The sequence below is a fragment of the Trichoplusia ni genome, chromosome 1, assembly GCF_003590095.1.
Source record: "Trichoplusia ni isolate ovarian cell line Hi5 chromosome 1, tn1, whole genome shotgun sequence".
Classification (NCBI taxonomy): Eukaryota; Metazoa; Arthropoda; class Insecta; order Lepidoptera; family Noctuidae; genus Trichoplusia; species Trichoplusia ni.
Window position 1 is genome coordinate 18699959 of NC_039478.1, and position 26116 is coordinate 18726074.

The 26116-nt window shown below is 34.3% G+C and overlaps 1 protein-coding gene across 3 annotated transcripts in view; it reads left to right on the forward strand.

Moving 5' to 3' along the window:
* LOC113497935 (adenylate cyclase type 2-like) overlaps positions 1–26116 on the forward strand; it is a 165127-nt gene that overhangs the window by 133372 nt on the left and 5639 nt on the right. For 2 of the 3 annotated variants that reach the window (XM_026877755.1, XM_026877764.1), the window contains exons 6-16: positions 4831–5043; positions 13791–13918; positions 14597–14755; positions 15109–15241; positions 23347–23542; positions 23834–23989; positions 24296–24394; positions 24937–25064; positions 25229–25287; positions 25443–25604; positions 25891–26059. In XM_026877755.1, coding sequence (XP_026733556.1) covers positions 4831–5043; positions 13791–13918; positions 14597–14755; positions 15109–15241; positions 23347–23542; positions 23834–23989; positions 24296–24394; positions 24937–25064; positions 25229–25287; positions 25443–25604; positions 25891–26059 — 1602 coding nt within the window. The remainder of the gene's footprint in view (positions 1–4830; positions 5044–13790; positions 13919–14596; positions 14756–15108; positions 15242–23346; positions 23543–23833; positions 23990–24295; positions 24395–24936; positions 25065–25228; positions 25288–25442; positions 25605–25890; positions 26060–26116) is intronic. The other variant, XM_026877774.1, reaches the window with a different exon arrangement.

Here is a 26116-nt window from a genome sequence, read left to right on the forward strand (position 1 = left end):
TAACCTCAGAAAGCAGGTGGCACGCGGAACTCGGCTAGTATTTTAATAATATCGGGTTTTTTCTTCACCATACCAAGTTTCATGCTACGTTGTATGACGTCCCCAAGACAAACCACAGACAGCTCAAATTAGGTATTCTTGGCAGTCAATGCGTGCATACGTCATCAAGTTTGATTGTCTACTGTCTTGTCAACATTACGCACTGGTCTATACGAGCTTTTGATCACGTAGACATCAAGAAATATCGTAGACAGTCGTAAACAGTATGAGGAAAATATAGTATTAAGTTACTTAGACCCGATTTTTCAATCGTCAGATAGATTTTATTTGAGGAATAAATATGGCCGTTTGACATATTTTCTGTACAAAAACTGTCAAAACCTCAAACATATTCATCGAATAAAAGTTATCTGGCGATTGAAAAATCGGCCCTTACTTTTGATTTTTTTTTTCGAAACCTGTGTTTTTTTTGTTCCGTTATCCAGACATAATAATATTTAATTTACTCAACTTCAGTTATATTTGAATTCTATGTTTATAAAAAAATATGAATAAATCAATTCTAAAATAAGTAAAATGTAATGCTGTTTAATATCGAAATCTTGATACACTAAGCTTCATTATGTTTTTCCCGTTTTAATAAATACTTTTTGATAACACTCGTTCGCGTATCACGTCAGCATGCTACATAAATTAACTCTTAACATAAATAATAAATTACTACATAAATACATAAGTTAACTTTTTATGACTCACACAGTCACCATACACGGGTATTTTCTCATGCAAACAACTGTCCTTCGTTCTAAATATGAAATATTATTCCAATTATCGCCTGCCAGCCATAAGGATATGAAAGTGGTACATAGTGACCTACACGTGTGACGTCATCGCGTCAGCGTACTTTACCGATAACCGGCCAGTGACAAACGATTTGAATTTCGAATGTTATCGGACCATGTTTGGGTACTTGGATTTGATTTTGTACCGTCTGAACAGTTTTCCTTGAATTAAAAGAGGTGGAATTTAAAGAGCTGTTTTTTTTTGTTTCTGTTTAAAGCAAAAGCTCGTTTGAAAATAAACTACATTATGTACCTACCTATGAAATAAGGTAACAAAATTGATATAGAGTGTTGAAATTCTCAATCCAATGATGATTGGTCGTACTGCTGACCTTGGGAAGTAAAGCTCTTAATTTTCTCTTTTTAATCTAGTTTCGTCTTAATTTTACTATTCGTTATGTAAAATGAGAGGCAGCATGCTGCGCTGTGGAGTTTTTTGCTACTTTAGGAAGCGGTGAAAGGCGGACGATATAGGGTGTGTCTCTGAATGTTTTTGTGGCTTTAAAAAGTTCTACTTGGTGATTTATTATTTCAAATTATTTACATTGCGGTTGAAGAACTCAATATGAACCATAATAATATAATTTTCGTCTAAAGCAATGACAAATTCGATCATAGATAATAATCATCAAGCCACTCATCATAATATTAAGCCAAGTCGATCACGTTAATCTATTCAAAATTAATAAGCACGAACATAGTAAACAGAATATATCTAAATTATTAATTTGGTACATCATAATCAGAAATTCATTTCTTTAATAAATAATCAAAATCAAATTATAGACAGCCATAATATACCCCATTAACCCCCAAATTACCCCATACCACATTACAACGGTATAAGGACAAAACATGCCTTGATTGACCTCATTCTAAGGTCACGCGACGTCACGTATACGTCATAATTATCTGAGTAACGAGGCCACGCCCACATGCCGTATGGTGAATCCCAACTCATTCATAGTTCTTAGAAAATCATCGTTTTGTAATACTAGATGATTCAGACTTTTTTGCGATATTTTTTCCTTCTACATTCATTGCGTTCATTCAAAATAAATTGTATGGGTTAGGTGTGTTTTAATGATTAAATTAAAGGAATTATTTTATCGCCGGGTTTTTCAAACAATCATGGGACCATGGAAATATTCATATTCATATATTTATTTGCATTCCATAATGTTACAAAAGATGTTTCTTTTATTATTTTTTTATATTTTACTTCTATAAAATGCAAAAAAAACATCCCGATGCGAAAATCAAACCTGCGACCTGTGATGTGAATCGCGCGGTAGCTCGAAATGTTATCAATGTCAAATCAAACAAAGTTTAATGACTATTGAGGGATATTACATTAACATTTGATGGATTTATTAGTATGTAGCGCCATCTGCATGGAATTTTTTTAAGCCACAAAGGTTTTAAGTTTTAATCATAACAAAATAGCACATTCGTATTGTTTTTCATATTAAAATTTAACTATCATTGAAAAGTATCTCAATGTCCTTCATCTCTACCGTTGCCTGTTTTTTTTTATGATCATATTTATTCATCGGAGTGCTGCCACTAATTGCTAATAAAGTTACATCAGGCACCTAACATTAGTAAATCAGTAGGTTGTGATTCATTAAGTGAAATTACTTTTTTAGTAATTATTTGGTTTTGCTATATAATTACTTCAAAGGGGATTAATAAAGTAATTCAATAGTTAATTTATATTCACAGTTATTAACTATTCGTATTTAACAAACGGCTGAGCGGCGTGTTGCTAAATTTATCATAAAAGGGGAGAAATAATCTTTAATCAAATCATTCACAAGAATTTCGTTCGAATGGACTCGTTCTTGTAACTTATTATTGTTAAATATTATTAAATAGATCTTAAGAAGATTACCTAATACTTCATCGTCCTTATAATTTCTTTCAACCTCAACAACCTACCTATTTATGGTTTTAAATTCCTTAATTTCAATATTTATTAATACACCATTGTTCTAAGTTACAAGACTTCCCTTTAAAGTAATAAAACTCAAGATTGATACTTAAATACAAGTCATCATTAAATCCTCTAATTCACCTTAATTAAAACACCTTAGAAGACAACCCTTTAATCCAAGTTTTAACGATAAGCCTTTTAATTAAAAGCCTAATTTGGTTCAGCTGTATTGATATTAGAGTTGTCAAAGAAATTAAGAGATTTTATAAATAACCCCTAAGTGACAAAATTATAAATTTAGGGGTGGTTGGTACCTATACAGTACCTAACAGGCAAGATAAGTTTCCGATACCTGTCGATTTAACAGCTGACTCCTAGATCGACGCATAGCAATATATCGCCTTTATCAACTGACTTCATACATCGGTTCATACAGATGTTACTGCTACTTTTGTAAGACGACTAAAAAATGACCGTGTATAGCTGTCATTTGATTCTGTAAAATTTCATCAAGTTTGGCTCATAAGTTTTCATTTGATTGCCTAAGTGCGGGAGTTGGATATAATTTAATAGACATTTTAGATCCTCACTTACTCTCTTACTACTCGTTGTAGCAGAAGACTGATAGTCTTCAACGTAGCCTGTAGTGAATGAACCTGCTTGTATTTCAACATTGACATTATAAGTCACTTGGAGACTTACATCGTCAAGTATTGCATGTGTGCGAAATTTTGCGTATGAAAGGTGGTATGTTTAATAGAATATTGGTCAGCCATTAGTCAAGATTAACCTGAAAAATGAGTTTGGATAAAACCTTTTTGGTTAGGTTTACCGCACGTCAATGATACCAACGAATTATGGAAATGTGTCGACATGTGCTTTGATATTAAATTTTAACGTTTTGTACGTCAATTTTACGTTATTATAAATTCCGTTTATTAACAGTATTTCACTGAAATGATTTCATAATTTGTTGAGCCTAATTATTTTGTTATTCACAAACTACACCGTTTACAAAAAGGATGTGAAGGACTACCTATATTATACTTTGTTTCTGCGTAAATTTGTTTAGCTTTATTTAATTTTATAAAACATGCCTATTTATTTTTTATGTTTATTCTTTCCTATATAATACTTTTACAAAAATGTCGAATAATGATTCTAAAAAGTTCACACAATCATAATATCGCAATAATCTTTTCTCACCAAATAAAACACGAGCGAAAATTAATATCTCATTTGTTAACTGGAGTGAACCAATGATAAGATTTGCTCTTAATTTGTAGCCTTTTGTTAAGGAGAATATTAATTTTCCTAAAATAAATTTATGACACAAAATGATTGTAATCTTGATCTGGGTCTCCTACTTGCCACTATCTACACGAATATCATAACAAATGTGGGAGCAGGACAGAGCATTAAATAGTGTAGAACTCCGTCTCTTTTCCCCAATTGCAATCGTATTTAAAGAGGAAGACGTAGAATCTCTGGAGGGTAACCGACTTGAAATTGCCCTTCATTGTATGTCAAGTGAATACTTGTGTCGATAAGCCTAGTTTGTACTCCATTTGTGTTAGACGGCAAATTGGCACGTTCTACGCGTAATTAATTTTGGAGATAATGAAAATTTATTAGGTCGATGTCAAGTCGCTGTTTAGAAAGGATTTTATTGCACACACAATATAATTGGTAGGTTTGGTATGGACTAAAAATTGCTTTAATCTTTTCATATGAGAGTAATTTTTTGTTCCATTTGACCATAAATCGTAACACGTAACATTTCATACATAAGATAAGATTATGCTTAAGTTCAGATACGAGACACAAGGAATTCAGCATTTTTTTCTTACTGCATGCGCATAGCCGAAAAAGATCACCAACTAAAACTACTGTGCGTGCCGTGTAGTTGATTCAATACCCCTATTTTAATAATGTTCTAAGTCTGGTTATCTTTGTGCTCAAGGAATGAATTTATTTGTGAAAAAAATCATCTATCCCAAATCCAAAAACCATCAATCAACAGAAAACACTCAAAAAATCCTCTTGTTCCAGGTAAAACGCTCAATAATGCTCAAGATGGCGGACGCGTGTGCTGACAGCAGCAAGCAGACCCGCTTTCACGAGATGCACGTCCAGAGGCACAACAACGTCAGCATACTGTACGCGGACATCGTCAACTTCACGCCGCTGTCTGAACGACTAAGCGCTTCTGATCTCGTGAAGACCCTCAACGAACTGTTTGGGAGATTCGATCAGATCGCTCAGGTGAGGTTCTTTTGTTTCTGTTAGCAAGGCAAAGGCGTTTCCTCGTTTCTATTCTTTGGTCTACTGTAAGGCTAAGACGCCTTCTCCCCCCCCCCTTTTACTCGTTTTTATTTCTCACGGTCCATGAGTAACATATGGTCCACTTTCGAGCAGTAAAATCAAATTCAACACTCAAGTTAGTTTTCGTCGAAGAAGGAAGTAGGTAACAACAGTCATATATGAACCATCGTCTTATACCTCTTATTCGAATAAAACAACCTAAGCGCCTTGCATAAATTGTGGAATCTCATAAATATAGAATGCAATCAGAATCTTCAGATGAGACTTTAAATCAAGGTTGAAAAATACGCTGTTATTCTTTTGCATTTTTGCATCTGTTGATGTTCTTACCCTTCATATTGACTAAACCTTGCTATTGCTTAGTTCATAACAATGATATGAATAGGGGCAAAATAGAAGCTACAATAAAATTGAAATTCTAGGAAATATTCCCTATAATTTCAATCGTGATCAAAACACATTCACTATATTATTTTCATGTTTCAAACTTACAAATAAAAATTAAATAAATAATTACGAGTTCATCTTTCGGATCGGACTTAGCCGAGTCGGGTTAAAGTCAACTGTAGCTTCATGGTCTTTTTGCTAAAGCGACATGAAATATACATAGGTACAAGGACATGAAAAAAATGGGCATCAGAACTTCAAATCAAGCAGTATTTTTGTGTTGAACTAAAGAATTTAAAAAAATGTTGTAAAACGTTTGTTAATTAAAGTTCACGATCTATTTAAAGTGTCGAACTGTAACCAGAATCATCTGTTACGTTAACTAACCCGCTAGTTTGTCACTTGGTAAGCAATTAGTTGTGGCCAGCGTTGTTTGATTAACACTAACTTTACTCGTTATTTCTCGTAGAACCATCCATTTTGTTGGGTGCTGAGTAATTTGACGTTTATTAAACAGTATCAGACTAGTTGGATTTGTTTTAGAAATATGTAATGTTTTCTGGAGTTGTTTTCTATCTCAGGATGTAGACATGCTGATAACATACGGCGTTTAAGTTAAAAAAAACTTTTTCTTTGGACCTCGCTGGAGTAACACTTTCTATGTGACTCTCCTGGGAAGAAATGGGCAATCAAACTCGTTCACCGTCTCTTTTAAAGTTACGATACAACACCCGATCTCTGCCTGCCGCATCCAGTCTGCCAGCTATTGTTTTAGGACATCGTTCCATAGGGCTGTAGCAAAAAATAGACATGTAAGAACTTAATAAAACAAAATCACTTTAACTTCTTATATTCAGTTACGACTCCTTATAGAAAAATAAAGTGTAATTTATTAAAAACACTTTCAGTAAACAGTCCTTGTGAAGAACTTGGTATAAGAAACACCGTAACAAACAGAAGATACTCCCAAAGGCGCTGCTTGCATTCGGTTCGAAAACTCTATTTCACAACATGGTACCGCTGTGTATTTGTTAGTTCTGTACCCTTACAACTATAAGCTGAAATATTTTAAACAAGACTGTTTAAGTTGTGGAAGCAAGATGGCACTATAGGAAATGTAGAGTGCCGTCTAGCTTTTACACAAGCAACGTTGTAGAGATTGCTGTAGTTGCAACGTTCTTAGATTTTCTTTGAAGAAACGTTTCGGTGAAGAAATTCGATATTCTGTTAGTTTGATTTTAAATGGACTTAAGTGATGACTTAAGTTCATTTAAAATGCAGAACAAAATAGTACATATTTGCTCGATAACATTTTGTCGTAAAAAACTAGATGATTTATGTCAAAAATTTACTTTTGTTATAAAGTTGCTTAAAGAAAAAAAAGGCTTTGCGGATGAAAGTTTTTATTGGACCTCAACGTTTTTGTTTTTGTGCGTTGCTAAAAGCAAATAGCAAATAGTTCTTAAAAAACGCCACTTAGTATTGACATACGTGGTTTCTCGGAAAGCTGAGTTAACGTCCGTTTTAAAAAGAATAACTTACGAGTATAATAAATAAGTTTGTATCAGCTGTATTTTAAATGTTTCTAAACAGTCAGCTGTACTAAATCGCAATTTGAAGCAGTATCTCTGTGTTTTTATCAGGATTCAATTTAGTACTAGTGCCTGGCGTGGAGTGCCTGGCAAGTACAATCGCTGTCGAAACGTCACGACTGATTCTTGTACACTTGTACCTACATACAATCGGGTAGACAAATCGTTAGAATTGGTTCGTACTTGAGAAAGCTTTCTGTAGTTACAACATTAGTAAGATCTTTTGTTATAGACGATACTTTCCAGTTGACAACCATTTTTCCCACATTTTAATACACTCAGATTCTTGTTTGTATGTTTATTTGTTGTTTGCCGTTCCTTTCGGATTTTTGTAACTTAATTTTGAGGCACTTCTCGATAAACTAGCAGGCTCCAATTTTCAGTTTAGTTTCAAACCCGATGAAATACAATTTCAGCTATTAAAACGGTTGGACCGATTTTAATAAAATTTTAATGGAGAGACATATAAAAACGTGGGCTTCTAGATGTTCTACATCTATTTCAAATAATTTCAATTTGAAAGTGGGTGCGTTGTTTACGTAAAACATCCATCAGTTGACGTAAAATCGAGCAATATCTATTAGCGATTAAATTAGTATGTAAATTAAAGTCTGTTTACTGAACTGACACATCTCGTCGTATCGATAACATTAATCAAAATGCACTCTAGTTAATCAAGAGGTAGGTACCAGTATTATCAATATCGTAAGAACTGTAGACATGCTTTTGACTTGGACGTGTCTTGTTTTTTCTATACTAATCTATAAAGCTGAAGAGTTTTTTGTTTGTTTGAACGCGCTAATCTCAGGAACTACTGGTTTTTTTTTTGTGTTGAATAGACCATTCATCGCGGAAGGCTATAGGCTATATAACATCACGCTGCGACTAATAGGAGCGAAGACACAATGGAAAATGTGGAAATACAGGGCAGGTATAAATCGTACCTTATATCTTCTAACCACGCGGACGAAGTCGCGGGCAACATCTAGCTAATAGAAATACACTCTTATGTAGGTACTAAATTAAGTTAAATAGATAAGTAGATAATTGTTTTCAGCCGTCAATATTATTTTAATGCTCATGGATGAAAGCTAGATTTTTTAAATCTCCTTAGACAGTCCTTAATGAATTTGAAAAAAGGCCTGAGTTTTTTAGGTAATGTCTAGCTAGCTTAAAACAAATGTATTCTAAAAGCGATATCATTTATCCTATTTGCTGAAAATAAAAATCCATTTGATTTCCATGAAATATTTTAAACAACATTAACGTACCTAAGTCTGCAACAACGATTTTTTTAACGAACCGCCATGATTTTCACTAGCTGACAATAATCTGGTATATAAGACTTACGTTGCCTTGTGCATTTTCGATAGAACGAACAGCTTCTATTACCAATGCATGCAAGTTTCATCTGCTACTAAAATATATCTGGATTCCATCGTAAGTGAGGTGAAAGCTCTCGTAAAAGCAAACAAACTTGAATTTGAAACTCAAGACATTTCTATTTGTTGGAACAATTCTCGTTGGGTTTAAACATGTGTATATGTGTTTAAAATAATTGCTGTCTACTAGTTATCTTAGTTACATACCAGTCTATTGTTTGATGTGAAGATCACTTTGTTAAATATAAAACTATAACAAAGGATATTTTTACTAAACAGAAAGAAAACAAATCAGTATAAATAAATAAAAGCTACAGACCTGAAAAAAGCCTTTAATTAACAACTTAATCCTGGAACAGAGTTTGAACATAAATTAAGAGTAACATTGAAGTAATTACATAGCCATTCCAAGTTTATTACTTAACATCAGTGGTCTTAAACATTCGGTCTGTTTTGTTACTTTAATTGAATTCCAAATATCAAATGTCTACTGTCGTCGTCTCCAAACGCGTAAATTGATAATTTAAAGCTAAGGAAATATTACATCTTTATTGTTTAACATGCAGAAAGTGCTGCGAAACGGATTATATTTGCATTAAATACATAAATAATAACAAAAATTCACATTCAGTCGGAAGTTGCTGGTTTGAGTCCTGTCTGAGGGCAATGAACTAAGTGCTTGCATGTCATTGAATGATTTTTATTTAATAAAACGAAACCTTAAACTCAATGAAATTTCACAAAAACAATTAACTAAAGTTCCATGATCTCTATTACTAACAACCAATAATATATAATTATATGTGTTATAAAATCCAGCTCTTAATTAAAATTCTGAAAATTCAGCACTCCGATAAACCGAGTCAAACTTTTGTTTACCAAAAGGTTAAGAACCCCTGTTTTACGTGTAGTACTTGTTTGTTTGAGTTACAACCAACAAAGTTTACAGCTTGTCTAGTTTACGAGTTTAAATATATGTATGAGGTTTGTATGATATCACTATGTATCTCTCCGGGATTTGTGTATGTTTAAATGTTAATAATTGGAGTTAATATCGTAGTTATTAACAGTTTTTTTATCAAACGAAACTAAGAAATCTCTGGATTAAATCATCAATGTTCTATTTCAATGCGCTTTCATTAAGTCGCCATTCGAGTATATTTGCTGACATTCAATTTTATTATTCTGCCTGAATTTCAACCCAACCACAAATTTTAAAATTAATTGATTTGAAAAATATAGATACCCACTTTTTTGAATGTCACTTCATTATTTTTTTACAAAATCGGTCCAGCCGTTTTTATAGTTGTAAATCGCGTTGTCATCGGATTTGAAGCTACCCTGAAAATTTTAGCCTGCTAGCTTATCGGGAAGTGCATCAAAATTGAGGCACAAAAATCCAATATCAACGACAAACAAACGAATAAACATAAAAACAAGAAAGTTTGGGCATAAGAAACGTGGGAAAAAGCTTAATCCATTATTATCAAACATGGTTTAGAACTCTCACATGTTACTTTAAATTAGAATCGCTTAAACAGTATGGGAGCTTTGATACCACAGAAAGATAGACAGACACGTCAAACTAATAGCACCCATCGTATCGCGACGAGAGTTAAAAAACAATGTTTTCATATTTGAAAATATTTTTCTTATTTACGCAAGATAAACTTTTATAAGCAAAGTTACGGAACTTGCAATTATTTCTAAATAGCTTTGTTCCTTAGAATGTTGGAGTTCCGTCAGAAAACGTAATTTTTTTTTTGTCTTTCCTAGCTTAGTCGTGTTGTATTGATCCATGAGTTGTAGTAAACGAATTAAACGAGATTAATTTCAATGCAAAATACGCATTAAAATGACGGACAGCATAAAATAACCTCAAATACTTAACATATTCTACCCCGTATGTAACAAATTGTTACTGTACTGTAATACAGTCTATTAATTTAACACGTTTTTGATTCGAGTGGGTGTGACTGGGAGATATAATGCTTAAGCTATACTGCGAGCTAGCGATGAAGATGTATTAGTACTTTTCGAATAGCCACGTGTCTTTGACAGCACGTATATTTGAGTGGTGTCCGTAACTACGCCATGCTAGTTTTCAGATAAGATGTATTTGTGCATGTGACTTGAATGTTTGTGAACTGGCTTCATAACAGAGGAGGTTCTCAATTCATTTTCTGTTTTATATCGCAGAACTTCGGAAACGTGAAATACATAGCTGTAATTTGCCAATAGAAAAGTTTCATAAATATAAATAAATGCGGACAACATCACATACATTGTTCTGAACCCAAAGTAAGTTGCTAAAGAACTTATGTTATGGAATTCAGATACAACGAAGGTACCACAAACATCCAGACCCGAGACAATGCAGAAATGTGAATTTTTACTTTGACCCGACCGGGGATTGAACCCGGGACCTCAGACCTTGAAACCCGTGCGTACGCCACTCGACTACAGAGGTCGGTTCTATGTTTTAGTCGTTTAAACAATATTAAATATATAATACATCATATTATAAAAATAATAACAGTATGAGCACTTGTCTAGGCGGGCAGTCTCGCTCGCTTAGTAGCTGACGGTGTAGCCATTGCTTAACGATGTAGTTTGTAGAGAAACTCGTAAACCGAGTAGTTTGCATACACGATCGTTGTAGTTATGCAAATTCACGTCAATATAGTGTATGGCAGATCATATAACATGGTAGTTTAATATTATTGTCTGTAATTGTGTTATGTAGATGATAATTAAGTTTTATGTTTGGCATAAATGTGTTTTATGGGGGTGAGAGAGTCGATCTTCCTTTGTTATCAGAACAAATTTTGATTTATTTTTAGTATACTAGCTGTCCTAGCAAACGTTGCTTTTCTATACAAATAAGTGCTATGGAATAAAAAAAGAGGGTTTAATTTCAATAATTGATGTTGTTCGATTCTCAAACCTTCCCAATATGCACACAAAATTTCATGAAAATTAGTAGACCTGTTTAGGAGTTACATTTCGTACCGAAGAATTTTATGTATTAGATTGTGACTCTCTTTTTATAAATAAGATGGGAATCTTATTTATATATTCTGATTAGTTTGACCTTTCAGTTTATTGAAAATACTGATAGTTGCTGCAACAAGTTAACAAGAAGCTTTTTATACTCATTAAAACGAAACGTTTCAGGTTATTTACTAAATTGTTTTTTCCATTTTCTCGATTTCATTTTTTTATTATATTTTTTTTATACCAAATAAGCATAAACTAAATGTATTTTTTTACGTTTTTTTATCAATATAAGATTTCTAAAATCTGAAAATATTATTTCTACTACAAACCCCTGTAAGAAAAACAAACTATCCGGTAATGTTTTACGAAAGAAACCAACTTTTATTTCATTTATTTTCTCATACGAATACATTTATACAAATGTGAAACTATGTTTTTGTTTTGTGATACAAACGATGATAACCTAAAGAGCTGTTAGGGACACATCGTTACCATTTTTCGTTTATACGCTTCAAGAAATATTATCTCTTTATTTTGTAAGGTTGTATAACATTTATATCAGCCCTTTTTTGTAGACATTTTATTCAATTTATTTGAGTTGTTATCCTATATGTTTGTAGTAAGAATGATTGAATTTGTTTTGGGGGATATTAGTATGGGCCAAACGGTAATAATTATCTATTTTTACTGAGGTTTCGTTGTCCATCCATTTGTTGGTACTTCTGTCCGTCATCTTTCCGTATCTCACGAAACGTTATAGCTAGATAGTTATTTTCAAAGGTTATTTACTTTTGCTGCCCCTATAACAGCAAATACTTACTAAAACATAGATCGGGGTTTCTTTTCATTTCGCTCAAATTTGAAAAAAAAATCGTTTTAATTAAAACAAACTTTACACAACAATAGTTCTTTATAAGTTATATCTCTAAAAAAAATGTTAAAAATTTGTTACTGAGAGAAACGAAGACATCCTATCCATTTGTTTAATATTTAACAATACATTATAATCCAAAGCTGTTAGCAAATCTTCATGTTGCCATAATCTATCGTGCAAGGTTTGCCGCCATAAGAGATTGATAGCACAGCGCAGTGGCTCTCAATCTTCATTCAAAATGAGAAGACGAATGGACGGGTTTATTCTGTAACATATATTGAAGGTGACACTTTTAGATAACACATATAAAGGTTGTTTCAGAAGATTATGAGTCCAGGTTTGTGTATACTTGTACATAGAAAACATAGTTAATTTTAGGTATTTTATAGTTTTCCCTGCAAATGTAAACAAATAAGACGTATTTGTTGGACATTTTCCGAAGAAGACAGAATGACAATTTGGAATACAATTTAGAACGCCATTGTATCACTGTATTTTATAAACCTGCGCAAAATATTTTCTTTTGAGAGAGCTTTTAGAGCTACCAAATCATAATATCTTTATTTTGTAAAGTTTTACAGCTTCCAAATGGTGAAAATTGACTTTTCACTTTGTATAGAAAGCGCAAATTACTTTATAAAAATAGTCAAACCTGATCTATTGTAAAAAAATACTAATTTACATTGAGACTCCACTTTTCTCGTTGCACCTTACTTAAGTTTCATAGTAGTCCATAAGGTCAGAAGTAACTTTGAGAATAAACTTGCTGAAATAATCGATACAGTGGTTAGTTTTAAAGTGAGTGGAAGTGGGCAGTGATTGATGCTGTTCCGGTGAGGCTATATCCATTGCAGTCGATAGCTTATAGTGCTTTGTATTGATGTGTTCCTTATGTCATTTTACAGTAATTTTGTTGTACATTGTAGTTCGATGGATGAAAATCTATGTCATTATGAGTTCCTCCTCGTTTTGGAAGGAACGTTAAATCATGAGTCCCGACTGTTATGTACACGTCTTTGACAATCGTTAGGTACGGGTAATTAGAAGATAGAAAGTCTTCAACCAGTCTTACTAAGGGATATCATATTGCCAATTTAACTGGGTTGAGGAGGTCAGATAAGCAGTCGCTCCTTGTACAACAATGGTACTCAGCTGCATCGTGTTAGACTGGAAGCCGACCCTAACATAGTTTGGAAAAGACTAGACTGATGATGATGATTTACCTATACATGTTGTATGTAACTCTTTAATCATTGACTAATTGTATTGTTTCTCTAACGACTACAAAGCAGCTTCTCTAACCAATTGACACTTCTACTATGATTGATTAATTTGATTTGGTTGAGATGCCCTTCTGTTTCTTTAAATCACGTTACATTGAATTTGACACAACGACCTTGACTGTAAGGTCTTTTAGACCATCAATAGCTGATGATGTAATGTTTGTTTCAGGAGAACCAGTGCATGAGGATCAAGATATTAGGAGACTGTTACTACTGCGTGTCTGGGCTGCCGGTGTCGCGACCCAACCATGCGTACAACTGTGTTAATATGGGGCTGCAGATGATTGACGCTATACGGTATATTTTATTTATTATATAGACAACACACGTTTACTTTTCTTCATATCTAATTAACCGTTCATTACTTAAGGCTGGTGACAGTTCCTTTTGATACTTCATTCTTTAACGAACAAATTTCATGTTTAACCCTTAAATGGACGATTTTTTTTTTAGTTTTAAAAAAATATATTTGTGTAATAGACATGTATTACTGTCTAGGAAAAATGAGTAAAAAAATCTAGACATGAATTTACTATTTTTTTTTTCATTGAAAAATAGATCGCTGTTGTTACACGGAGTTTGTGATTCTAATCCGCAACTCAGTTTATTTACAATGACCTGCGCACCAAGGATTTTAATTATCTTGTATGGTGGAGGGTTTCACAATCATTCAAGTCATGCACAAGGCACCCAGACTCAGAACAAGCATTTGTGGATCACACATCACATAAATATTTGTTACTGTCACTCACAGTAGGCTTGGCGTGGTGACCTTTACCAGTCGGTTAACCATGCAGTCGAATTAACTTTACGAGTATATTTATACCCAAAATTTGTTAACCTGTGTAAATTATAAATTATAAACGATACAAGCTATAGCGATTATAAACGATTTAAATTATAAACGATAACATAAACCTCTAAATTGGCAACTGTTAGGCAAATGCTTCTTTAATTTTCATCTACTTTCCCCAGGTTTGTCCGCGAAGCCACTGGTTTCAACGTGGATATGCGCATCGGTATCCACACTGGTAACGTGCTGTGTGGTGTGCTGGGGTTGAGGAAGTGGCAGTTCGACGTGTGGAGCGATGACGTCACTCTCGCCAACCATATGGAGTCCGGTGGGATAGCTGGGTACGTCCTCGTGTTGTTGAGTTAAAAATAAATAATCATGAAGAAATAGTATTGTAAAAGTGATTAGTGCTAATTACCTAGATAAAATAAGCAACGTCACAACATTATACTTAAGAAATAATTATTAAAAGGCATCCTCCTTTCTCTTCCATATTTCTCTATCCTTGGCGATCACGGCTACGTACTCTCCACGTCCAGTGGGATCTTAAAGAGGCTATATAATAAAAAAGTATACACTTATAAAGTATATACTTATTTTTTATTTGTACCGAGACAGTTATAACCATATACCCATATAAGGCTAAAAACAAATCACTTTATCTCCAAATTCCTCAAAATATTATTTGTTGCAGACGTGTCCACATTACGAAGTCAACTTTACTACAATTGGGAGGAAGGTTTGACGTGGAACCTGGAGACGGTGCTTCAAGAGAAGGGTACCTCGCCGACCACAAAGTGGAAACCTACCTCATCGTACCACCAAAGGTAAGAACTTCCTTGTTTTTGTGTCTGTCTCCATGGATCGGTAAGAGGCGTAGCTTACCTGTCAATATCCTTTGCAATGATTCTATCTGCGATAGGCATTTGAGTGATCTAAAAATGTTTTTTTGAGCTCTTAACTCAAGACTAAAGGTATCATAAAATAAAAAATCGAACTTGGGAATCTTAAAACCATGCCAGAATTATTTAAAAAGTATGACGCTAGGTGGTCCATCAACCATAAGAAAAGAAAAAGCACTCAAAAAAGCAATCTGTGTGACTATTTACGCGAACGAATGAAACTACACACACATATGTGACTAATTGAACGCGTGACTGAAAAAACAAAAATAAATAAATCACAAAATGCAAACAATGTCACGAATTAACGTACGTATCTTCATACTTAGTTCGGAGTCTATCCAAGAATATTGTATTAACATAACAATACACAACCTTATAACAAACTTAATTACTTTCTCAAGATCAATGTATCATCTAACTTGCAAGGGGAAATAATCTCTAAAACTCTTCCTCGTACGTTATTGCGATGTCTTGAGCAACTCTATACGCTATCAGTCTCTTAAGATTGATGGTGGATAGCGATGGAACTAGCTGTAGAAAACTCAACCGAACTTGAGGTGAGAGTGAGCGATTTAATTAATGAAACTGTCTTTTATAGAAAGCATTTTTAACAACTTCCTTTGTTTTTAAACGTATGTTTCGTATCTTTATAAACGCCTTTGCCGTCAAAATTGTCTTTGTACCTATTTCCCTAGCAAAAAAAGTATTTATATGCCTATTTTTCATTGGTTTAGGTAATAGGTGGTCTTGATGCGTATTTTCATACAAAGACGTAAAATGAATAAATAAATATTCTCCTATAATACATATGATATGATTAGACATTTTTTTTGTTGTTTTACATTAACGCTGATGTTAATAGAGTCTAAAGTTGCTTTTTATTTTTAAAACAGAGTTTTTAGACAAAAAGGCGCTAAGATTGTTTCCCTTTTTATTAAGTTCCTAAAAATATTGCTACTCATTCTTTGTTCAAAAATAGCGAAAATTCGCAGTTGACTCGTAAATAACCCGGCTCTGATAAAAATATATCCATCGTCTTCCGGATAACCGAGGAAATAGTAACAGATTTGTCTCACTTCATCTTCGTTAAAAATGAAATAAATTCGTTTCAGATATCTGAGATCTGAGGGATTTTTCGAATTTTCCGCTTTAACAAACTGGCCGAAAAATATTGAAAGTTGTAAACATTTACTTTTTAGAAAGTATTCATTTACGTCCCATACAATGAACTCGTACAATATGGTGATAAATGTGATAAAAAAATAATAGCAGTCAGTTTCATCTAACCAAACCAACACGCATCTTAAACACTTGATTGAGTGTAACTTTAAGTATCTAGTTATCTACACTTAGAATTGATTAAACGATGAAAAATCAGCAAAGTTCACAACAAACGAATCCGTCCTTCATCAAAACCTGTTCATCTTTGATCTAAGGGAAATAATCTCAACTGTCAAAAAGTCAATCATACCGAAAAAATCCGTTTCAGCTGATTAATTCTCTTCCAATCTTCCCAATTACGGCACAGATTCAACTTCCATCACAAAGTTTAAAAAATGATTGGATTGCAAACGAACTATTCATGTTTTGACTGAATTATGCAAAAGCAACTGCTAGCAGTTTCTATGAATTGTCAATCAATCGCGACTGGTTGCGAGACGAGAAATAGAACGAAAACATTATTGTGGATCGAGAACAAATTGCTTCGATTGAATAAAGAATAAGACTTATTCTTAGAAATAATCACATAAGATTATTTTTGTTTGTCACCGTTGCAAATAGTGTTTATTTGTTTCCCTTATGGTAAAAGTGATGGTAAAACTGGTAACTAGAGATGTTATTGCCATTAAAGTCTCGTTTTTGATTTATAATTCTTGAAAAAAAAATATTATCTACCTAGCTACTAACAGATCATAACCAAAGATGTAAACAGGCCTTAATGACAATTAATAATAGGTTTAAAAAAATAATACATTTTGATGATCAACAATCGCCTCACAACGGTCGCTATCCCTAGTTACATGACACACTTCTCCAATGCCGTTCAATCACGTGTCGCCTGGCTCCAACGGTGTCGAATATTGCCAATATCCGCGTATCAGATACAAATCAAATCTTGTGTAGAGCGCATGTCATTGTCTCATGTTTATGCATTCGATATGTCCGTAAATAAATTGGTGAAGCTCTGAAGGGATAGGTAGCTGAATATAGCTTTATTGATCATGTGAAGTCCGAGAGAGCTGTTGTTGGATATTGCTATGCTAATAGTGGTAAAGGTCTATAGGTTGATGAATTATTTTGAGACAGTGTTTTGTTAGTTTTTTGTAGGTTTTGTGTGTACTAAGGGGTACTGTACTGAACTTCCAATTAAAAAGATACATGCCTAAATTGCGTAATACTATATTTAAAAAACGTTGGTTAATCATTGTAGTTTGATTTTAAAAATTAAATTGTTGCATGTAAAACAAAATTTAAACAAAAAGGTAAAAACTTGTTTCAAAAAGGTTTTCTTTTTTGAATAATTCTTACTAAGTAACGAAAAGAATTTAATGTTTAGTAAGCTCTTTGCATCGAAAATTAAATGCATGTCACCAATTTTATAAGCACCAACCCGCAACTTCCAAAGAACATTTTGCAATTCGGCGTACCAGCTCACCGCCTCCTACATTTTCAGTAACGGCTCATTCATGTTCGAACCCGTCAGCACCCTGCCTCTGTCCGGCACTTACAAGAACTGACCACGTTAAGTACTTAGGTGTAGTTATAGATGACGGGCTAAGATGGGACAAGCAACTTGACACCCTCACTACTAGAACGATGCGACTCATACATATTTTCAAGTCTCTTAGAGAATCGGCCAACTTCGACACGTTAAAAATGGTCTATTACACTCTGTGTCAGTCCATCATAAGTTACTGTATTTCGGTATGGGGCGGTGCTATAAAAACAAATTTTCTTCGTGTTGAACGTGCACAGAGGGCCATACTTAAGGTTATGACCAGAAAGCCTTACAGATATCCCACAACACAGTTGTACTCTGACTGCAAGGTGTTAACGGTTCGACAACTCTTCGTGCTGCAATGCATTTTCAGAACACATTCCACTACACCTCCATCCGACCCTAAAAAACGAAGGAATCTCCCCACAGGTACTCAGCATAAAACTACGTTTGCCCAACATCAATTCTACACACTAAGCGCATACATTTACAAAAAAATCCATAAGCAACTAAACATATTAGATCTAAATAGACACAAGCTAAAATCTAAAGTCACTGAGTGGCTACTACAACAGGACTATTCCAGTACAGAGACATTACTCACATACATCGCCTAACAAACACGCACACAAGAACGCTCGCCTGCACGCGCACACACTCACTCACACACACACACAGACACGCATACACACGCACACACAGACACACACACACAGTCACACATACTTATCAGACAATCAAGGAAACATGTAAAGGGTAGATAGACACAGTTCACTTGTTGTATTAATCATATCATAAGAATATCTTAGCCGAACAGTCTCTTAAGATACAGGTTATCCTAGTTTAAGAGGCATGGTTTGTATAATTGTGTACAGATTTCTGCAACTTACAGGATACAGAGAGTTAACTTGTTCTACCTACTAGTAATAATCTGTCACCTATATAATTTTTGTTATGCTTCTATCTGTAATTTTGAGAAATAAACATTTTATTATTATTTCCTTTATTTCATTAAAATACATATAAATTACATTTTTAAATATATATAAAAAACAACATACATTTAAAAATATAAAAAATAGTGTCCAACCGGCAACGGGTACAGGGCCCAAGCTGCCGGTGGTCAGGGCTCCAGAGAGAGGAACCTCCTCACGATGCGCGCCGTGTCCAGAAGTACCGCTTTCTGAATCAAACCCTTGACCCAGACGCCCAACGAGAGCCTCCGAAGATGTTGATCGAGGCTCTTGGCTATTAAGCCATTGGCACTTACGACTATCGGGACAATGATTGCCGAGTTATTATTATTATTATTATTACATAATAAATAAATAAATAAATGCGGACAACATCACATACATTGTTCTGAACCCAAAGTAAGTTGCTAGAGCACTTGTGTTATGGAATTCAGATACACCGGAGGTACCACAAACACCCAGACCCGAGACAAAGTAGAAATGAGAATTTTTACATTGACTCGACCGAGGATCGAATCGGACCTCAGAGGTAGTGACACCTTGAAACCGGTGCGTACGCCACTCGACCACGGAGGTCGTCAACGAACATAAATCTATACATACCAGCAATCACTTGGAGACATCTCCAGAGATATAATTAAGACGGCACGTGAACTTGAGGCGCAAACCAAATTATCGGAAACTTACTTCAGCCACCGGCGACCTGCGAGATATGCCTCTATTAGACTGAAATCACATTTACTGCTGATTTTCATCGCTGTATGAGAATCTTGGAAGGTTATGTAAAGCCTCATTGCCTACAGTCGTACCAGGCCGTACGTTAGTTATAAGGAAAGAAGATATTTGTTTGATTTATAATTATGATAAGCAAACAAAAAATCTAATTTCTGGGTTTGGTGTAGTTCATAGATCGCACAACAAGTATTCTTTGAAGAAAATATTCAATGTAGAATTATAACTTTTCTACGATTTTTTATATGTATTGATAAAGTAGACGTAAACAGAAAAATATCAGTCACTTAAGATTTTGAATTTGTTACCTCTTAAATGTCTCACACATTAAAACCGCAATTGGACGTCCTTAAATTCCTTAAATCGTCTTAATATTCAAAAATAATGCTCCTTTCTTGTTTTTTTTTTAACTTTTTCTTTGGTAAATGATTTTTGTGTCATCGATATCTCGGATTTTTCCCAACATTTTGATTTGCTTCTCGTAATGAGGTATTCTCAACTTACTTTTGAGAATCAAGTTATTTGATATCAGACCGACAAAAATCAAACGCAAAAAAAAAAAATGAATTTCATCCATAACTACTTAAACTAGAAAAGACTAACGAAGGCAATATTTCAGGAAAAAAATAAATGTCGACTGTTTTTTTAACAAATTGATCATTACTGCGATGTAACTGAAAATGATTTTTTTTTGTGAAACCAATATGTTGTACATAAAAATGTTATGTACAGAAATAACAATGACAGGTATGTGAGTTAAAATCAGCCCTAAATATTGAGAAGCCCTATATACATAGACTATATAATTTGAGAATGTGTTGTCCGTCACAATGTATGGTGCGTCTTCAGTTCAGAATATGATGGAGGTTAAAGCGCTAAGCATTATCGAGATGATTTGAAAAAGGATTATTTAAGGCCCACTAAGAAAATAAAGAAAAAGTACTTCGTAATTTATACAAAACTAGCTGATCCTCGAATTGTGTTGAGCTGATTTGTCAATTTAAAGCATCCAGTTGCCAGAGAATCCCTTACAAAAACAAACATTCGTATCCGTCTCGTCGTTTTGGAGTTCAGTCACACTAAAAAAAATTCAGTACTTATAAAGATAAATTTCATTGCTTTAAGTATAACGTGCTTCATATTTTGAGTAGCGTGGAAATTTGCTTCTTCTATTTTATTTCTTTTCGTTTTACGTATGACAAATGTTTTAAAAAAGTATTCTACCTTAAATATTCTTTAAACTTTTTACGAATTTTGAAGAACTTTATTTAATACCAAAGACCAAGTTTGTTTATTAATCCAGGAGCGAAGATAAAGCCCGAAGCAATTCTGGTTCTCATCACAGAGCAACGTGGATAGTACAGTTGCAATCAGTTGTAATCCTTCAATCCAACTTTGGTTGTTATCAACTGTACTAAGCTTTCATTACATTTTCAGTTTCATTGTTACTTTATCTTCTATTTTATATTAGTTTGGATCTCACGTTCTGTGATTTACTATTCAATAACTTTTTTTTTCTCTAGCCTACTGTGTCTCACTGCTGGGCACAGTAGGCTAGAGGCCTTCCCCAAATCCTTCCACGATTTTCTATTTTTGATTTGATTTAGTCACGCGCAGTTGTCAGGATAGCCCGGCAAGTGTCGGACCTTTCGGACCAAACAGGGGTCCTTAATCAAGAGCTGGTCGCGAGTCAAATTGCCTTCATGATTTAATAAATAATAATGTAATTAAGTTAAAACTGTGTGCTCTTTGTAACGAGAATTGTCTCCGAAACTTTTTTCCCATTTCTCGGTATGAGCGCACTAGCGTTTGTTATTTTTATGCTCAACTGAGCACTGATAACAAATTTTATCAATAAAGATGATGGCTATGTTTAAAAAGTAAAAAGAAGTTTAGTTCGTGACATAGATAATGAAAAAATACTAGACTCGTATTAGCTTTTATCTGAACAATATAAACGACAAACATGAACTGCTTTAAAGTTTAGAAAGGAAGTTTAACGACATAGTAACGATTTCGCAAAATTTTATTTATATATTTATGTAGTATTTAATAATTATTTAACCATAAATATATTATATAGAACACGTTTTTAAATATACATACAAATACATAAAAAACAACATATAAATGTATTTGTATGTATATTTAAAAATGTGTTTGAATTCACTATTATTCAATAAACTATACGATATAAAATTTTAGAGTGTATATTTTAATAACCAAGAACAACGCGTTGATCTTAATTAACGCGTTTTTTCACAAAAAACAATGTAGGTACCGTTACATTTTCAGCGCCGGCGTTTAATGCAATTCTATCTGACTTTTGCCTGGATCTAGGAACAGTGTATAGCGGCTACCAAGCCTGCCAGTGTCCGGTAATTTAGTTTGCCCCTACAGTTGTCTCGTAACTGTCCCCCAAGAGAGAACTTTAAAGTAATTGCCACTGGTAAAGTGATTTAAGTTTAAGTCAATTTACATCTGTCGAGTTTAGATTTTAACTTAGATGGGTCTAGGCTATTCTGGAGTTTTGATTTGTGATGAACGGCTATCCTGATGCAAGTTTAGTTGAAATTGTTTTAAGTTATTAGTCCTTTTAGTTTTGAACTTTGGAATATTATGTCGGGTATACTTCGTATCGATGTATGAATACAAAATCTGAGATACCCATAGAAGATTATATAACTTGGAATGATATACATATTATGAACTGCTTTTCTAAGTGTTTTTTTTTTACTTGATACAATAAGTAGCTATATTTATTTAAGGACCTAAACCTTAACCTTAACCACGGAGCTAAAATTGATGAAATTTTTATGGGATTTATTTTGTTCATTCTTCATTTAGCGCGAAAAAGCTGTCATTTGCTTGTTCGCGCTCAAACCAATCAACAAAATCGGTTCATCCAGTCCGAAGTCATGAGGTCAAAAGCAAAATATAGACAAATTGATTAACTCCTCCTTTTTGAAGGAAAATGTAACAAAGAAAGTTTATTTCATATTTAGACATCACGTAGGCCCACCGGCCAGGAAGTTTCCAATAATCCTATTTGTGTGAAATACACGTGCCGACCTATCCGCCCTAGAGACATTGGTTAATTATTGCTGGTAGCCCACGTACCTGTAGAGCTAACTAGATTCAATAGCTAACTAAATGAAAGCGGAGTCATACTATTCTTGGAACCCTTTGAATGCAAAGCGGGAACAATAAACGGGTATGCATACATGATATCGGGATAACGAATATTCTAGAGAAAGGTTAAGGTGAGAAAACGTGGGTGGGGTACAGGAATGACTGTGTTTTATTAAATGTCATCTAATAGAAACTGAAATAGATCATATCAAACAAATTATATCACTTTTCTCCAGAGACCATACAAAAAAGAAAGAAATATGTTTGAAAGAGAGGTATCGTTTCTTCCAAAAATTATTTAAATAACGAATTTTGGCAACGAGCTATCATAATCTCAACCAAATGCTTGCCGTACACGAGGATCGAACCCTCGACACGTCGTGTTCAGTGACTTAGACGTCGTAACTTCAACAACTCTATCCATACAGTTGAAAGCTGCTTACTTAAGAACTTGATTGTCTGTTTCACAGAAGCCATCAGAAAACGGCCGCCTTTCCGTATGCACGGTAGATAGAAAAGCCAGCATCGTGTCTTCATTATACCAGGACGTGTCACCGACGAAGCCGAGGGACAACGTCAGTCCAGCGCCTTCCCAGAACAGTTTCGCCGAGATGGAGACTTTCCCCTCCAGAGTACTGAGAACAGAGTCTATGAGGACTACGGGAGGTTGGTGTTTCTGAGACTAATCATGATTTTCGGAAAGTAATTAATTCGCTGGCAATTTTAATTTGGGCTCTAGTTTATTCCTGTTTATAATTTTTGAAACGTATTTGATATTTTATATTGATATTTGGTATGAGATATATGTAGATATATTAGATATTGATTTTTATTGAGTTGGCAAGCTCCTATACAATTTTTTGATTTTTTGGAGTAATAAAGTTTTGTATGTAATTAAAGAACAGCACTTATCAACTTTAAAAGCGAGTAATAATTTATCGCTTTTTCATTTTCCAGATCTCAGCCGTCGAGCATCAGTGAAAGTGGTCGCTTTCGACAGCACCCAGGCCACCAGTCCCGGCGATGGCCTTGGAAACGGAACAGTTATTACTACTAAACCCAAGAGTCGCAGTGGATCTATTATTGGAGCTATCAGCCCTATTATGGGAACAGGTGATTAAATACTTTATATTAGTGATACCAGCTGAAGAATTTAAACTTTATTTGTCACTTTTAAATTTAAGCACCCTTAAAGTAAAATGCTTATGCTTTGCACTTCTGAAAAGTTCCTAAATGAAAATAAATATCTGAAGTTCTTCATCCCCATTTGATGATAAGGTTGAGGCGGAGGTTGAGGAACTTTCAAAAGATATCTTAACTAAGAAGAATTACTGAAGTACAGTCAGTAGAATCTAAAGATGACAAAAAAACACCTATTTGGTCCATGTCACGAAAATATTCCTTTCTATTTTTGTCCAGAAAATTCTAGTGAAACAAGTGAACCACCGACCCCTGCTGAGAGTCCGCAGCCCTTATACCTTAGGATGTTAAGTAACATATCAGCTGATTCATCACTGAGTTAGTGTCAGTCTGTCGAAAGACTTTGTCTGTGTCTAATAATGTCATAACCGTTCTGCACTTAATATTGGATTAACATAATAGAAATAGAAGAAAGATTTTCACATTTTTTGGTTTTATTAAATCTCTTCTTCGGATGAATAATTTCAATTCCAAGGCCATATTAGAATATACCTAATTTAGTTTGTATCTTAGAAGTTACAAGCTAAGGTCTTCGAATGTTCTCACCAAAGAGCGCAAACTACATCGTAATTGTAATGCTAAAGAGTCATACATATTTCTTGCCATTTGTCATAAAATTATATAAACTAAACACTTGTTTTCAGTAGTTCTATCTATGTTTCATTTAGATACTCTTGACCTATCCGCATCTCTTAGGGTAGGACAGTTATAGAACCGACTTAGTGTGATGTTTCTTTTCCAAAACTGCAATAGATGTACTTAGGAGTTCATGATTACCCCTGATCTTCATTATAGTAGCATTCTGTGTTCAAGATGTTCTTGTTCATGATCAAACTCAGCAATCCTGGTAATTATTTCAGCCACTCCGGGAGTCCCTACAAGATCCCGTCCGTCCAGTAAGATGACGAAGTACGTCGAGTGTTGGGGAGCAGACAAGCCCTTCGCTAACATCACTGACTCCACTCTTGCTAAGAATATTGGGATTTCGGTAAGTTTGTTGTATGATGTTCAGACAAATTCTCTTTACCCGTTTTTCTTATCCTCCTATCCATTCCTTGATATGCCATATATGGGTGGATAATTTCCTTTTTACATTACCTAACTAGTAGCTTACCTAAGTATTCTTTTTTCATTTTGTATTCTACGTTTCAGAGTCTGGCTATGATCGAACAGAATTTACTTCCTCAACGGACGACCTGCTGTGATTGCAGGTAATTATATGGCCAGCTTTCTTAATGAACGAAACAACTAGCCAGTAAATATTCCTAATTCCGATATGATCTTTGAAATTCAAATCCAGATTCAGAGTATTCCAGTTTTTGCTCGATATTTCGGTTTACCTGACATTTGCTCGTCTCTCCCATAGCACGAATTCGGAAGGCATGAACCGCGTCACTCTCTGGTTTAAGAGCAGTACCCAGGAGCGCCAGTACCGCAACCAGGCCGACGCGCAGTTCAAATACAACGTCGCATGCGCAGCTTTACTATTCGCTTTATTGGCGTTCATACAGTTATTGACTGTACCAAAGTAAGTAGCAAATCTTTGATCACGAATGATACGGCTGTATTGACGAATTTGAACACTAATTGAGTAACCCAAATGTTAATGACATTACTTTTCGACTTAGAGCAATCCCGGCAGATTTTATGTTAGTACAAAATAATGTAAATTGAGGACCAGCAGACAGATACAGAGTTATGAAGTTTTAAAAAACTTGATCTCCAGAACCAAACCTTTGTGGCGGTAAATGAAAAAAGAACTTCTCTAGATTCTTTTTGCTGCGTTTGTAAGTCCCTATTTTTTGGTTTTCCAGGGGTATAGTGTTGTATGCATCATTTGGGCCAACTTTTTTCACTTTACTGGTGTTCGTGTACCTATCGTGGTATGACGGCCGGATGCTGTCTCGAGGACTCCGGCCCATCTCTGATGTACCTGTGTTAGCAGATGATTTGTATGCTGATAACTGCACCAAGCCGGGACAGGTTGGTTGAGCAGTTTTAAATTTATTACCGTTTGATTGTATGTATATTCCGAAGCAT